The following is a 17,130-nucleotide window of genomic DNA, read 5'->3' on the forward strand; positions in this document are numbered from 1 at the left end:
CCGGACCTTGTAGACTGACATAATTCTGTGCATAGTTTAGTCTACACAGGCCATATTTCAAATAATCAAAATCTTACTTCATTCATCTTAAACACTCTTGATTTTGGGGATTGGTAGTTCCCATGAAATCTGAAGTTGTTCAAACGACAACAGCGATCCACCTTGAATTAAATCACACAGCCGAGTGAAACCTTGTTGGATGCGTCAGTCACGAAAGGGGCTACTTAATTAATTAATCCAACCCACTTTATTTATAGAGCACATTTAAAAACAACAACGTTTACGAAAGTGCTGTACAAGTCCCACAACATAAGATAATAAAAAAAAAATATTAAAAAAAAAATATTAAAAAAAAATATTTTTTTTTATTTTTTTTTATTTTTTTTCGAAGCTTCGAATTAAAATCGAAGCTCGGCCCCGAAGCTTCGATTGCCAAAAAAAGCTTCGAAGGTCAGCCCTAGTGTACTATGATGATACTGGACAGAGACAGGGTAACCTTTTTGTTCACCGGCCACAATGGCTACTGACGTGTGCAACGTCAACGAGATAGTGTCCGTGTGTGTGTGCTCGTGTGAGGCCTTGTTGTCTCAAGTCCATCTCCATTCCGTGGTCTGCGTGTTTGTCCTCGGGGGTCAGAGGTCAAGTGTAAGGTGTAATAGGTGAAAGGGTTACGAGGAGGGCTCTCCAGGAGGCTCCAGGCGTGGCAACACAGGAAGGATTAGATTCCCAAACGACGAGTCCTGGGTGATGAAGAAGCCGGATGAGTGGGCGTGTGCATGCTGCAATGAACAAGACGCACAACAACAACAATAAGTTTGTTGTTCACAGCCTGATATTATAATAATACAATAGACACACAGTGATGCATAGAGACCGGTCTGGTTCGACTTCTGATCTCATAATTAATGAAAGTATAAGAGCAAAGATATTACATTAAGGTAAGAGCGGGGGTCAACTTCAATTACAAGCCTTTTCCAGTGTTTAGCATTGTTTCCTAGCAATGGGGGTTTATATCAATGGGGTCTGTTTATCTAATTCTCATTTTGGCTCATCAGTCTAGTCTCGAGTTCACGAGATCCTCCCTCACTCAACTAAGCCGTTCTGATTTGACTGTTTTGCTGACGTGAATAAGGCACTGGTTGTAGTCACCGCCCACAATTCGCTGAACAACAGAGCGAGTGGAATTACTTCCTCAAACAGGTTGACGTGTGCGGGTGCCGACAGAGAGGATCAACAATTCGCTCAACAACGGAGCAGTGGGAATAATGCGGAAGCAGTCTCCCTGTCCCTCTCTCTCTCTCAACCTGCATTTTACACAGTCGCAGTTGAGCCGCTCACAGCGCAGACGCACGCACAGAGCGTTGTATCCTCTCTCTCTCTCTCCCTCAACCTGCATTTTACACACAATCCCAGTTGAGCCGCTCGCACATGCACGCATGGAGCGATGTATCCTCTCTCTCTCTCCCTTGTTCTCGCTCTCGTATACATGTATCACGCTGCGTGGGTGACTGTCACTCAAAGCGCTTATGGGCGGAGCCCATCCCAAAAACAGCTCGAAATCTTAAAGTGGAAAAATGCTACTTTAGAGTAATTGATTAGAAATAGAAAACAATTTAAAAAAAAATTAAAAACTTTACAGATGTGTTCCATAGACCAGGGGTGGCCAACCAGTCAGAGACTAAGAGCCACAAAAAGTTACTGTGGTACCACAAAGAGCCACACCATATACCAGCGTTTCTCAACCTTTTTTTTCAGTCACGGCACCCTTCATGTGTTTATAGGTCTCACCCTCTGGCCTCTGAAGTTGCCAATGTCTTTTTTATTTGGGCCTCACAGGGTTAAAAGTACCCTGTGAGACCCACGGTTGCAAAATTACAAAATCACTTTTAGCCATTTAAAAAAAGAATGTTTATTTAAAAAATGTTAAGCACATGTATAGTCAATTGGTCCTGTTGTTCAGCCTCACAATGCTATTTGATAGTAAATGTGTTTATATGTCCCACCCTCTGGCCTCTGAAGTTGCTAATGTCTTTTTAATTTGGGCCTCACAGGGTTAAAAGTACCCTGTGAGACCCACGGTTGCAAAATTACAAAATCACTTTTAGCCATTTAAAAAAAGAATGTTTATTTAAAAAATGTTAAGCACATGTATAGTCAATTGGTCCTGTTGTTCAGCCTCACAATGCTATTTGATAGTAAATGTGTTTATATGTCCCACCCTCTGGCCTCTGAAGTTGCTAATGTCTTTTTAATTTGGGCCTCACATGGTTAACCTCTTAAGCCTGAGATATACAGTAAAAGTGTATATTTTCAGCATTACGTTTGTTTACCAATTATTTTAACTGTTATTAGTGAAATATAAAATTATAGAAATCTCAGGGCATTGAGTCGGGAGTCGGAAACCGGCACATATCGACAGGAGGAAGTGGCACAGCCAAAAGTGAGGAAGGAAGAGACTCTGGGCTTGCGAATTTAGAAAAACTACCCTACCCAGCTCACACCAGCCCCTGTCAATCATCTGACTTCTGGATTAACTTTTTTATTTCTCTTATTTTTGGGGATTATCTCCCACAAACCTGAACGTTATTGCCATAAAACAGAACACAGTTAGTTTCTCTACCTTTCTGTGAACGTCTTGCAAAAAACGATGTTGCAATACGATGAAAAATGGTGGAGAAATTTACATTATAAAAAAGATGGCAGAATTCAGTACTGTATCTACAAAACCTTCTGTTTAATCATCTTCCCTTTATTAATTTGCTTAGATTTTTCAGGTCTGGTAAATTTTAGCATGGTGTTATTCACAGTCAAAGATAATAATTATTTTTTTTAAATAGAATTGATATTCTCCTTTGGTTCATTACAATTTACTCAAGCCTAGTAACAGACACACTATTTCTGACACTGATCCATATGTCCCGATTCAGATACCAAGAACATGCAAATGGACCATTTAAAAAAAAAATTTAAATGTTTATTCTAAGTAAAAAAAAATTAAATTAAGAAATTATATATATATATATTTTTTATGGATGGAAGAGCCGCACATTGACGGGCAAAGAGCCGCATGCGGCTCGCAAGCCGCGGGTTGGCCACCCCTGCCATAGACTCAATGGAATTGTGTAAAGTTGCCCAAATAGTGAAAGGAATAGCAATGCATGGCCCCTTTAAATGTTGACCTGACCTGATAGCATATTTATGATCACCATGTTTGGATTTTGACACCGATCGGACAGAGAAGCAGAGCACCGTGGAAGTCAACGCCTCACATTAATATGTAGAACAACAAAGGATGGGTATATCAATATTGAAATATTCTATGAAAAATAATCTGGTTATATGGTTAACGTAAGGTTATGTATATAATAGTGCTGTCAGGCGATTAAAAAAATTTATCTAATTAATTACAGGATTTGTAATTAATTAATCTAATTAATCGCATTTTAATCGCATAACCATTTTATGCCTGATATTCTATATTATATAATCATATTTCAAATTGCATGTGTCCGGATGGCAGAATTCAGTACTGTATCTACAAAACCTTCTGTTTAATCATCTTCCATCTATTAATTTGCTTAGATTGTTCAGGTCTGGTCAATTTGAGCATGGTGTTATTCACAGTCAAAGATACAAAAAGATTTATTGATATTCTCATTTGGTTCATTACAATTTACTCAAAATAAAATTTTCATTCAATCAATCACCGCGCAGATTGATTGATTGAATGAAAATGTTATTAACAGATTGCAGAATGGGTACAATACAGTACGGCACACAATTGTTAAGGGGATGCAGACCAGGGTGCAACTTGCACCGTGCAATCCATTCTTTGTGGATCTAGCCCACAGTATTTCTGACACTGGGAATACATTCCCTGAGATTCATAGATGTCCCTAGAATCAGATACCAAGAACATGCAAATGGACCATATTAAAAAATAAAAAAGTCTGTAAATGTGTTTTCTACATTCTTATGGAATGAATGAGATACAAAAAAAATATTAAAAAAAAAAGAAAACTTTTTTTTTTGTAATTAATTTTGAGTTAATTTTCATAACGCGATAATTTGCTGTGTAATTAATTAATCTAATTAACGCGATAAACTGACAGCCCTAGTATATAACCAAGTTCTATGAATACTGGTGACGCTCAGCGTCAGTCTGCACTAACCTCACTTCGTGCCTAGCACTGAATAAAAAACTCCACAATGTACCTTTACATACCGACATCCGTCTGGCCACACCCCTATCCGCTTACCTTCATAAGCAGGTGTGTGGTCACCTACTCGCCTCCTTCCCAAACTTTCACAACAAGGCGAGATCAAGGGCCGCAGTGGCGTCCTGACGCTGAGCGTCACCAGTATTCATAGAACTTGGTTATATACATAACCTTACGTTCTATTTCATTCTGGCTTCCGCTCAGCGTCAGTCTGCACAAGAGGAGCTGAGCGGAAGCCAGAAGCTCGACAAATGTACCCCGCTGAGGCCCCCCACAGCCATCAGACCGGAGAGGACAGAGCCCCCCGACCCTCCCTAATGGAGGGATACCCTCCCTATTGGAGGACGGGAGGGAGACGGATCCGACCGTGCGAAGAGGAACTCGAGCAACTCAACGCACAGGGTGAGCAGACCGTGGCTTGACCCCACGACTACGCACACGCGCAACCTGCATGCCACCAGGGAACGAATGGAAGGAACAACCCTCGTTACTGCCCCCAAAAATCACGGAGTCAAGAGCAAACTCAACCCTGTGGCAAGGCCGTAGCAGCAGAGCGCGAAGGAAGACCCAGACCCCCTGAAGGGACTGGACCCCCTGGAAAAAAGGGGGCCCGGAGAGGTCAATGACGCCAGGCATCAAGACCTCACCAGGCGGTCACTTAGTGACACCGCCCCCCACATCGCCAGCGTATTCGGACAGGGCCCCTCCAAGAGCGGGCCCTTCCCCCCCATTAGTACACCGCCTGGCACACTGACCCTGCAACACAGGCAGTCAGCATGGCCGTAACTTTGAAGCACTCAAAAGGTTGGTAACATTGAGTCATGTGACCAACAGACTCAAGTTACACGTATTTACATTTTTACATTTAGTCATTTAGCTGACGCTTTTATCCAAAGCGACTTACAAGTTCTGTACGTATATCGAGCGTAGTAGAACAGTAAGTTCTTACGCTCTGCCCCGACAACTTGACAACAACAGACCCTACATACGGGTCTAAAACTCACGGAAGCCGTCGTCCAATAGAAACGTGCTTAGTGACGTTTGCTATGACGGGGGGAGAACCAAGACTCAACCGCCTGTGATAGGTGCGGAGTCTGGGAAACCCTCCCCCCCCCCCCCGTGCCAAGCTGCCTAACAGCTTGGCCCTGACGAAATGAAAAGAGAGTCCAATAAACCCCCTGACCAATCAGAAGAGGGAAGGAGGGGTTTATCCGGTACCCCCTCGCAAGCCCAACCCTTGCAATACGACAACAACAAACAGCCATACGATACCTTAAGTAGCAAAATGCTAATGAACAGTGCAAGCTAATTCAATGCACGCTAGCCACAGACACATCTGTGAACAGGGTTTATAACAAGGCCAAGTTGTGTATGTGTGAACCCGACACCGTATCCATGTTGTAAGACACAGAAAATCTGATAGAGAGAGAGCGGCTGAGCAGCGGTACTTTTTCATACGAGCATTACTGCAGACCAACACAATAGTGTTGCGGTTCAATATCACTGTTTAAGCAACAGAGCACACAACTAACCTCTACCTTTATGTGAAGATTTAGGTCGAGGCAGTAAAAACCTTTCTCAACCGAGTGTAGGCTGCAGGCCTTGCTTAAGCTCTAACATGAATGTAACGTCTAGCCCTCCTATCAAACCCATACTAGCGAAAGATTCACAAGTCGCATCCCCATCATATGTTTGGTGAATAAACACACAGTTTGTAACAAAAAATACAGTCCCTCTTTTTAGGAGGGACTCTTTATTTCTTTTCAACAAAATTATATGTGGGCTGGGAAGGGAACAGGGGGGGACCATAGAGGGAAAAAGTCAATTCTTTTTTAGCGACGCCTGCCACGAGCCGCTCGGGACTTGCCACCCTGTGGAGCCCCGGAGGGACGGTAAACGATCGGCGGCTGGTCATGACGATCCCTACCGTCACCTCCGGGCGCAGATGGGCCGGCTGCAGTGGCGGAGGCGCCCTCTCTCCTCCTGGCCTTCTTCGCCGAAGGGCCAGCAGTGGCGGTGGTAGCAGCGGCGGCTACGGCGGCGGAACCTTGACGACGCGCCTGCCGTCTGACTCCACCGGCGACATCGGGCGGGGGGAAATGAGGCTGGAGCACGGAGCGCTCCTCCTGCATCTCCCTGCAGGTTGAGGTCATCAGCTGCAGTGCCGACCCGAATAGTCCAGCATCGGAGGGGTGCCGTCAGAAGTGGAGTCCTCTTCTTCTCCGGCACACGCGCCTGCTCCAGCCAAAGGTGGCGCTGGATTAGAGTGGCCAGGGCACGCACTTTCCCAGCGGCTACTCCTGCCGCCTGGGCGAGCTGATCATGTTGTAAATCAGTCAGCTCCGTGCAGCCCGTCAGTATCCCGGACATGAATCTCGCCAGCTGCGCGATGTTAGAAGCCAGAGATTGCGTCGCGGAGATAAATGACTGGTCACTCCAAAAAGCCAACCGCCTCGCCGATTTCCCTTGGGGAACCGGCTTCCGTAACGGCTCCCACACCACCTCAGGACAAAGGAGCGCCGCCATCGGCCTATCAAGCCGAGGCACGCCCTCCTTCATGCCTTCTACCAAACCGACCACCCTCGTGACTTGCACGTAGGCGGGGGTAAGGCCCATGATGTGGGAGACCACCTGTCCCTGACGGACGTAGGCCTCCATTGAGGGGAAAAATTGACAGACAACGTGCACCCCTCTCACCGGGCGACGTTGCCATAGATGACCTATGAGATCGTCAGGAATAGGAACAGGCAGTGGCTGCGGCAGCGGCACGCCGTTTGCGACTGCCGCTGCCGCCATGAACTCAGGGAACAAAGCATGCAGTTCCCCCTGCATACTTTCCCCCACCGAGCTCGCGTCCCTCACATGCAGCAGACTACTGGTTAAGGAGCCACATTCTGATGTGGCTGATAGCAGGGCATCCCGCCGCCGAGTCGGAGGTTCTAACCCAACATCTGCGTACGAGGAATCCCAAGGAAACATCTCACTCCCCTCAAGCGTTACCTGGACGGGCGGGGGACATGTCTCCACCGGGGCTTCGAACAAGAACCCGTCCGCTTCTACCATGTAGTCCTCTGTTTCCATCGGCCATGGAGAATCAGACGCATCCTCATCCGGCTCCAGCAACTCACCAAAACCAGGCCGTTCGCATCTGCAAGCCACCATCTTGCGACGGGAGCGAGCTGACACAAAAAGTTTGCGTCTCAAATCCCCCGCAACTAAAGGCGCCGGCCGCCCAACAGCGGACGACTCCCCGGAAGCAGAGGAACCAGAGCCGGAACCAGGCCATCGCAAAGGAGACGACGCTGGTGCACCAGCTCCTTGGAGAGGCAAACTATCCATCGGACGCCTACCGGGCGTGGCTGCCGACCACGAGAGAGGCCTCAACCCCGCTCCAAGACGTACGACAGAGGCGGCAATGGAGAACCGCTGGTGAAGGGTGACGTTGCGAGCGCGACCCTCCGAGGTAAACATTATGACTTCGCTTTTTTCTTTTTAAATATATGAGAGAAGAAAAAAGCAAGAAAAAATGTAAACACGTATCAACTTTCTTCAACTAAATAACCTCGTCAAGTGTGGGTATCTACCGAAGGCACTTCCTTGTGGTGAAAGTGAAGAAGGAGGCAAGTAGGTGACCACACAACCGCTTATGAAGGTAAGCGGATAGGGGTGTGGCCAGACGGATGTCGGTATGTAAAGGTACATTGTGGAGTTTTTTATTCAGTGCTAGGCACGAAGTGAGGTTAGTGCAGACTGACGCTGAGCGGAAGCCAGAATGAAATAGAACCAAACTGATGTAAAAATCCATAACCTTCTCATGAATTTAGAAGAGCACATTCATGATCTAATTAATCAAACTCTCTTCTTTTCAATTAATGCAATCAAGTAAAACAATTTGTTAACATTCTGGTAGGTTCCTATCAAGTGTTACATCTGTAAAATTCATTGATATCCCATGATTTAACCAGTGCATTTATGAAATTCCCTGACTTTTCCCACCTGGAATACACCTTATTATTCTATGATATTCCAAAAACGCCCATGACCGCTAAAAGATCCTGTATAAGTGGAATTGTGATTAAAATGTGTAAAACAGGAGCCAGGATTTGTGTTTATGTGTGTGTGTGTGTGTGTGTGTGTGTCACCTGCAAGGCAGCCTTCTGTTGAGCGGCGATGTGTTGCTGTTCTGCATGGTCCCTGAACTCCTTCAGAGCCGGTCTGGAGAGAGGGATGCTGCAGAGTGGTAGAAAGAGGAGAAATGTAAAAGACAGAGAGGAGGGGGGGGGGTCAGGTTGTGGCAGAACTGTTGGACATGGAGGATCAAGGGCTCTGAAATGTAACATGGGTGGTGGGCCAAGTAATAAACTGGACACTGATAACTGAGTAACTAACAAGAAGGCCTAAATAACCATGTCTAGGTGTAATGTCAGCATGTTTGTACCTTGTAATTGTCAAGTTAGTTTAAGAATCCTGTCTAGTATCGAGAGTAACAAGGATATAATTGATTGATTGATTGAACACTTTAACAGATTGCAGAATGGGTACAATACAGTACGGCTCAATACAAACAATTGTTAAGAGGATGCAGACCAGAAAAAGACTTCCGTCTTGTTTACATCAGGCTAGGGCTGGGCGATATAACGATAACGATAAATATCGCGATATATTTTAATAATCGATATCGAAATAAAAGAAAATCGAAAAATCGTTTTTTTTTTTTTTTTTTACCTGCAACAGGGCAGTTTTAAAACCAGAGACAGTGGACAGACTTGTCTTTCTTGCCTGCAACTTAAAGTAATGGCTTTGCTTGTCCAAATGACAATACTGACCAAATTCAGATTTCTTTTTCTCTTGTCCATTTATTTTGTTTGCTTTCTAATTTAAAATACATTTTGAAACCGTCTGTACACAGTAGGCTATGTGTGCTAGCAGAACTAGACTCCAGTCACGAGTCACAGTGCACATGTGCGGTGGTTTGTCCACCAAAAAAGCGCCAAACTAGCAGAGCCAGAACTGTTCAACTCCTCTGGAGCCACAGCCAGCAGAGAAGCCGGTTTACTTTAGCTTTTAAACCAGCTGCAGCCTGAGAACTGGAGTGTGAGGGGATGTAACACTAAAGATGGCGGCAATGACAAAGAATTGCTGCAAAATAAACATACATCTGTTGTAAATGTTTTTTTTTTTTATACTTATAACAATTCGATAATTATCGATATCGAGAAATAAAATAAAATTATCATATCGTTATCGCGATATGATTTTTTTCCATATCGCCCAGCCCTACATCAGGCTGATCAGGGTCCCCCATTTTCAATTCATCAAGACATTTATGACATACAGATATACAGTACTGTTTCATCAAGACATTGATTGAAAACCTTATTAACAGATTGTAAAATTGGTACAATACAGTATGGCTCAATACACACAATTGTTAAGGGGATGCAGACCAGAGAAAGACTTTCGTCTTGTTTACATCATCCCCCATTTTCAATTCATAATGAGACATGAAGACATAATATACGGTTTACAGGTTTAGTATCCGGGTTACAGATTACTTAATCCCTTTAGGTTTTACTAGGCTTCAGGCAGGGCCATTTTGCTACACGTATACAGTACATATAGCGTAGCATAGACCTACACCATCACTTGCTGGTCCTTGGCTGTAATATGTAGCGTAAGAGTTAACTTACATATTCCAGCTGGGGGACCAGCAATACCCGCCCCACTGTCTCTCCCTAATACCCATTACTACAAGCTACAGTGGTTCTCGTGCTTTTTAATATTCTGATACCCAACTATCCCCACCTGGCTCCAGGGTTGTTCAGAGACTGGTTCTGGATCAGCCGCTTCTTCTCTTTGTCTAATTCTGCCAGGATGGCTACACGGTGGTTCTTGTTCTGGAAGCCTGAAGGGATGGATGAATAGAAAGACATCATGAGTACAAACTGCTTGGATTACTTTTTAATATATATAAATAAATAATCAAAACCTAAACTAAATATATACGTTACGTTATACTGTGTTAGACTATATTATGGACTTTCGCCGTTGAGTTATTATTCATCATCAAGCACCAAAACAAACGTACCCTGTCCAGGAGGATTATTAGCCATGTCAGGTAGAAGGAAGGATTGGAAAAGTGATGGATCAATGACTCACAGCTCAAAGTAAGTTAAATGAAGTAACTAACTGCCAATAGTCTACCGCCAATTCTGATCTAACGTTAGCTATCGATTGAATTGATGACAGAAACGAAAGGCATAACTTTTACCGATTATTTACAGGCCAGTTAGCTAGCTAGCAAACGTTAGCTTTAGCTTACTTGGCTAACACACTGGCAAACAACAAATCAATACAAGTTGAAAGTCAACAGGAGCTCAATTAGTAACAAACGGACAATGAAATAGTTATAATGTCTTGCTAACCGCTACCCACGTTCGCCTTTTTATTTTCATTGTTGGGGGTGGTGTCACGTGACACAACGAGAATATTTACTTCCTAGTATCTATATTTTGCTTCCGGTAGGGTCATACAAGATGTAAACAGAGTAGGGTTGGAGTAAACATCCAACTGGGAGGCGTGATTACACAAACAAGCCGCATTTATCGGAGACGCTCTCTGATTGGCCGACGCCTGTTTCTACACTGGTTAGGCTTAGGCACTCTTCGAAGTTGGTTAAGGTTAGAGTTTGTCTTAGAGCGTGCCGGCAAGTTCTTTCGACGGTTAAGCGTAGGCACTCTTTCGAAGTTGGTTAAGGTTAGAGTTTGTCTTAGAGCATGGCGATAGAACGCCAGGTAGTTTGCAGGCTGTTTGACGAGGAAATGGGTAAAGACACAGCTCGTCACGGATTGGCCAAACGCGTCAGTGGCCAATCAGAGAGCGTCAGTCAGTGCCAATCAGAGAGCGTCTCCGAGAAATGCGGCTTGTTTGTGTAATCACGCAACTGGGAGGTGTGAATATTACCAGGAAATAGAATCAGTTCAGTATGTATTATTTCAGTGTAGTAAATATTCAGCAGAAATAGAGACATTTATGTTGAAATAAATTATATGAGTAGCCTATGGGATGAAAGTTGATACTGTATGGGTATGGGATGAAAGTTGAAAGTTTGATTGATTGATTGATTGAAAACTTTATTAACATATTGCAGAATGGGTACAGTACAGTACAGCTCAATACATACAATTGTTAAGGGGATGCAGACCAGAGAAAGACTTTCGTCTTGTTTACATCAGGGTCCCCCATTTTCAATTCATCGTAACATATATGACATACATGACATACAGATAGACAGTACTGCTACATCTATACATTTATGACATACCAGATTTGTACATCTGTACATTGGAGGAGGTTGGGTAGGTGGGGGGGGGGGGGTACTGTACATTGGAGGTGGTTGGGTGGGTGGGGGGGGGTTGGGTAGGAGGGGTGGGGGGGGACACTGTACAACTGTACAAGCAAAACTGTACATTGGAATATTGACAAGACCATACTTGGTAATTTTTGCTGTACATTGGAGGGGGTTGTGTTAGGACATTTACAGGGGCCAGTTTCGAATTGCAGTCTCCCGTAGGTGTTTTTTGAGAGTGTTTTTGAAAGTGGGTAGTGATTCACATTCCTTTACAGCTTTGGGTAGGGCGTTCCACATTGATGTGGCATAATTGCGAAACGTGTTTAGTCCCTTGTTTGAGCCGAATCTGGGTTTAACATTTTTTTGATTTGTGGAGCTCCCTCTGGTGTTGTGATCGTGGTATTCACTGACCTTTGGGAAGTATTTTGACATGTACATGGGTACCTTGGTCGTGTAGTGTATCTTGTAGACCAGGCCCATTGCAAGTTGCTGTACTCTGTCCTCTACTCTAAGCCATCCTAGGTTGTCAAAGTGGGCAGGGGTGAGGTGGGTTCTAGGAGTAAGGTCAAGCAGTAGTCTGACCAGTTTGTTTTGAGATGTTTGTAATTTTGTTTTTAGCACCTTTGAGGTGCTTTGGTACCATGAGGTGCAAGCATAGTCGTAGTACCCTTGAATGAGTGCTCCTGCCAGAGTCTTCAGGGTATTCTTGTTTACCAGTGAGGAGATCCGGTACAAGAATCGAGTTTGTTGGTTGACTTTTTTTTATTACATTGGATGCCATTTTGTCACAGGAAAGATTTGCCTCTAGGATGGAACCCAGGTAGGTAATATCTTCTTTCCTTGTGACAATATTGTCACCCACTGTAACTGAGAAGCCGTCGGTCTTGCTGAGTTTGTTATTTGAACCGAAGAGAATGGACTCTGTTTTGCCCATGTGTAATGATAGTTTGTTATCAGCGAGCCATATGCAGATTTTGCCTAGTTCTGAGCTGAGGGTTTTTTCAACCTGTAACTTGTTCTTGTCAGAGACCAGCAGGGCTGAGTCGTCCGCAAACAGGAACAAGTTGCAGTCACAAGCTGACGACATGTCATTTGCATAAATTAGGAACAGTAGCGGACCTAGTATGCTTCCTTGTGGAACACCACAGCTTACTGTGAGGGGGGGGGGATATGGTACCGTTTACCTCCACCATCTGCTCTCTCCCCTCCAGGTAGGATTGCATCCAGCTCACTGATAGACTATCAAAACCAATTGCTTTTAGCTTGTCAATCAGAATGGTGTGATTGACAGTGTCGAAGGCCTTTTGTAGGTCCAGTATGACCATGCCGCAGTATTTGCCCGCGTCCACCTCTTGTTTGATGTGGTCGTTTAAATAGAGAAGGCATGTGTCAGTGGAGTGGGATGTTCTGAAGCCAGATTGGAATTCGTAGATTCGATTTTGTTGACTTTCGACTTGTATTCAACAAAGACAGATGAAATTACCTATCTGGGTTCCATCCTAGAGAGGCAAATATTTCTGGCTGTGACAAAATGGCAACCACCAATGTAATAAAAAAGTCAACCAACTAACAAGAATTTTGTACATGATCTCCTCTCTGGTACGTTTGTTCCATTATTTTTGGGATAAATGTCTACATATATATATATGTGACTCCACAGGGTTAGTCTTGTGGGTGGTATGCATTATTGAGCTTGACCTTTTGATCCACTATGTGTTATGCCGTGTGTCTTAAATACAGTGTGATTTGTGCTGGGAAATGTCCATTGCCCATAGGGGAATAGTGATTCCAGGGCTCTACTGCTATCTAGTGGCGTAGATTGGGAAGGCAGGGAGGTGTTGACTTATCATGTAAGAGTAGAGAATGCCTAGAAGCCCCTTTGATGCAGCATCTCATTATAGAGGGAGTCCGATGCACAAATGTAAAACATTCCATACAGTACAAGTACACAATACAATACACACATGTACAGATACGGTTACTGTAGCCTGCTCACTCTCTGCCACCCACACCCCCATTCACCAACTCATTTTAAATAAAGAGGTCAAGTATACAGTACAATGACCTATCTCAAAATCAGAAATAGATGTCAGATGGAGCTTTGTAATGGATGACCTTCGTCCAGCTTCAGAAAAGCTTATTTAAAACCTGTTGAATTTCAAACTGGACTTCTAAGCTCGAACATATTTGTTTTGGATACATTAGGAGATTGTTTTTAGTTCAGGCAACAGTTCCAAATAGGAGTATGACACTCACACAAACAGTCAGGTTAATTAATACGACCCCCAATAAGAGTCCTCTAATCAAAACCAAGACTTGGGAACCACAGCTCCGTCTGGTAGTTAGAGGGTGTTTTTGTTCATAGTCATCTAGCTTCTTGATGCGTGTATGTGTGAAACTTGCTCTGTTTGTGGAGGTTATTGACTAGTTCACTGGGCAGGTGGCATTAGCCAATCAGATAATCTCAGGCACAGCCTACTTATACGTCTGTCACAGGAGTGCACGTTTGTTTGTTTTCAGTTATTTTGAGTCACTTTTCAGGTTTACTTTGTAGCACTTATCCTTTGTTTAGGTTACAGTTAAACACAGAGTCTATGTATTGCTTTGCTTTTCCCTATTTCTAGTGTAATATTCCGTCACTCCATTTGATGATAAACCAGCTTACAGAGGAGGGTCAACATTAAAATACCGTGCAAGTCACTACCGGAAGAGTGGCTGTGGTCGTGCTTGAAATTGAGAAAATACACATGATCACTAAGGGGAAAAACACAGGCCCTACTCTGAGGCCAGCTATTGCCCTCCTGCATGTCATGAGTGACAAAAGTATGATGGATGTAAGAAATGAGAAATAAAAACAGGTGACCTTTGTAACACGCAGTGTGACTGAGTACCCCATCCCGCTAAGAATACAAGTCATGTTAATTGCTAATTAATTTGTTCACTCAGCGTTATCAGAGGTACCGGACAGCTTTTTATTTTTATTTCTTTCTCTCTCTTTTCCTTTGGTGAGTCTCTCGCTGAGCGTGTCTCTCTTCAGTCTCCTGTGCGGTCCAAGTACCCCGTCTCTGCCCGAGAAGAGGACACACAGCTATTGGGGCGCAGAGGACCACTGACAAGTGCTGGCCCAGCTATTCTACTGAACCGGGGTTCTGCTCTGCAGTTACAGCTATGACACTGGACAGTTCTCCGTGACCATGAGCCGGGGACAAAGATCTGTGAGACGGTTTCCAGCAGACCTGTTCCATCAGGGGCACAACCGAGAACCTGAGTGGGGGAACCGACTACAGCTGATTACGGGGAAAGTAAGCTGTCCCAGTCTACTGCAGAACTAGGCCTATCGGCTAGTGAAAGCGTACACCCAGCTGATGGGACGCTAAGAACATCAACTGACAGCCAGCCTGATATTATGGGTGGTCCAGAGATAGAGATCTAAGAGGCGGCTTCCATCATGCTTTCGACCAGACTCAGTGGGCATGAACTGATGACAAAGATCTAAGCCAGCCGGTCTTGCATCGGTGCCATAGACTGTTATGTGTGATTTCCCTGAGATTATATTTCATTCTTTGTGAAGAGTCTGCAAATTTTGTTTTTGTTTCTTGCTGTTAATCTGTTTTCGCTCTACTGAAAGAGTTTTGTGAGTGTTTTTGTTTTGAATAAGGGAAATAATTTTTCTGCGAGATACTCTCCTGGTTTTTTTGTGATTTCTATTTTTCAGCTTGGTGGTGGGAGAAATATGGCCTTGACAAAACCAGAGGCTGGACTGTACTATTGAGTCCTCCGACCACCGTCTGGACATTTGCAAAGAGACGCTAATGATGGTTGGCTGTTATGGCAACTTCTCTTTTGCACGTGACACGGGGTCTATGCAGAGGACCTTTTGTTTTTTAGATAATAAAAATAGTTTATGCTGAGTTATTATAATTTGTGTTATTTTTGGTTTAATGATGATAATATTTTTTGTTGTCTTTATGAAGTGATAATGATTGTGATTAATTATCAGACGGGGGAACTGTCGTGGAAATATATTATCATGTTCTTATAGATCTGTGTTGAGATATCATGTTATACAGCTTGACTCTCAGTATGACCAGCTTGACTGGTTAATGTGTGTATGTCTCTTTAAGAACACTCTGACATCCCACCAGTCATAACAAAGTTGTTGTTGCTCCCAGTGACTGAGAACCATTTTTGTTTACCTTCATCATCATATCTGATATTATGTTATGACTGACAACTGTGTATTTAACATATGTCTGAAACAGCACTCGCGGTCAGTCTATGGCCAGACGCTAGTGGGTTAACATATTGTCTCTGACTATAGACTGTCCTTTCATACGTGGCCACGGTGAAATAAACTTTCTTCTTATTGTTAATAAACTTTCTTCTTATTATAAATAATGACTCAGAATGATTTGTAAACGGCTCATCGTTTAGTCCTTTAATATTTCCCATTACATCATTTAGTTGACGCTTTTATCCAAAGCGACCTACAAGTCATCAGGAAGGGCACAACTCTATCAGCTGAGTAACAATGTTCATCAAAGTGTTGAGTGCTACTGTCTGTAGGTTAGTATATTAGGACAAGTGCATGACAGTAAGGTTAACGTTAGGTTATGACTATAACCAAGTTCTGTTAGTTAGGGGCGATGCTTGGCATCGCCTTCTGCACTATCTCGCGTACGTGCACGCGTACTGAATAAACCACAAATGTACCTCTAATACCAGTATTAGTCTGACCACACCCCTCATCAGCTTACCTTCATAAGCAGGTGTGTGGTCACCTGCTCTCCTCCTTCCCAAGCTTTCACCACAAGGTGAGGACAAGGGCTGCAGCGGCGTCCGATGCCAAGCATCGCCCCTAACTAACAGAACTTGGTTATAGTCATAACCTAACGTTCTGTATCGTTAGTGGCTTAGCTTGGCATCGCCTTCTGCACAAGGGAGGCCAAGCGGAGCCACTTGGCTGACAAATACACCCCGCTGACAGCCCCCCAAAACCATCAGAACAGGGAGGGCCGAGCCCCCCCGACCCCCCCTAATGGAGGGTAGCCCCCCTATTAGGGACGTCACGGGAGGGCGACGGACCCGACCGTGCGAAGAGGCACTCAAGCAACTCAACGCACAGGGTGAGCAGACCGTGGCTTGACCCACGACTACACACACGCACAACCCGCATGCCACCCGGGAACGAACGGAGGAACAACCTCGTTACTGCCCCCAGAATCACGGGGTCAAGGGCAAACCCAACCCCGTGGCAAGGCCGTAGCAGCGGAGCACGAAGGAAGACCCAGACCCACCAAAAGGACTGGACTCCCTGGAATGGGGGCCCGGAGAAGTCCATGATGCCAGCATCAAGACCCCACCAGGTGGGCACGTAGTGCCCCGCCCCCCACATCGCCAGCGTATTCGGACAAAGGCCCCTCAGTTACTGCACCTGGTATTCCCAGGCGGAACCAACCAGGCCAGTAAGCCGAGCGGGCCCCGTCCCCCCAATAGTACACCGCCTGGCACACTGACCCTGCAGAACAGGCAGTCAGCATGGCCGTAAGCACACAAAAA

At 44.5% G+C, this 17,130-nt stretch overlaps 1 protein-coding gene across 2 annotated transcripts in view; it reads right to left on the bottom strand.

Moving 5' to 3' along the window:
* Window positions 1-236: 236 nt before the first annotated feature.
* The window catches only part of inip (ints3 and nabp interacting protein), a 41,843-nt gene continuing 24,949 nt past the window's right edge, over window positions 237-17,130 (bottom strand). Inside the window, exons 1-4 of one of the 2 annotated variants that reach the window (XM_084324590.1) lie at window positions 10,309-10,702; window positions 10,026-10,125; window positions 8,363-8,450; window positions 237-779 (exon numbers count right to left, since the gene is read on the bottom strand). In XM_084324590.1, coding sequence (XP_084180716.1) covers window positions 669-779; window positions 8,363-8,450; window positions 10,026-10,125; window positions 10,309-10,333 — 324 coding nt within the window. In that variant the 5' untranslated portion in view covers window positions 10,334-10,702 and the 3' untranslated portion in view covers window positions 237-668. Of the gene's footprint in view, window positions 780-8,362; window positions 8,451-10,025; window positions 10,126-10,308; window positions 10,703-17,130 lie in introns of those variants that run through there. The other variant, XM_084324591.1, reaches the window with a different exon arrangement.

This window comes from Notolepis coatsorum, assembly GCF_963971535.1.
Source record: "Notolepis coatsorum genome assembly, chromosome: 11".
In the NCBI taxonomy this organism is placed as follows: domain Eukaryota; kingdom Metazoa; phylum Chordata; class Actinopteri; order Aulopiformes; family Paralepididae; genus Notolepis; species Notolepis coatsorum.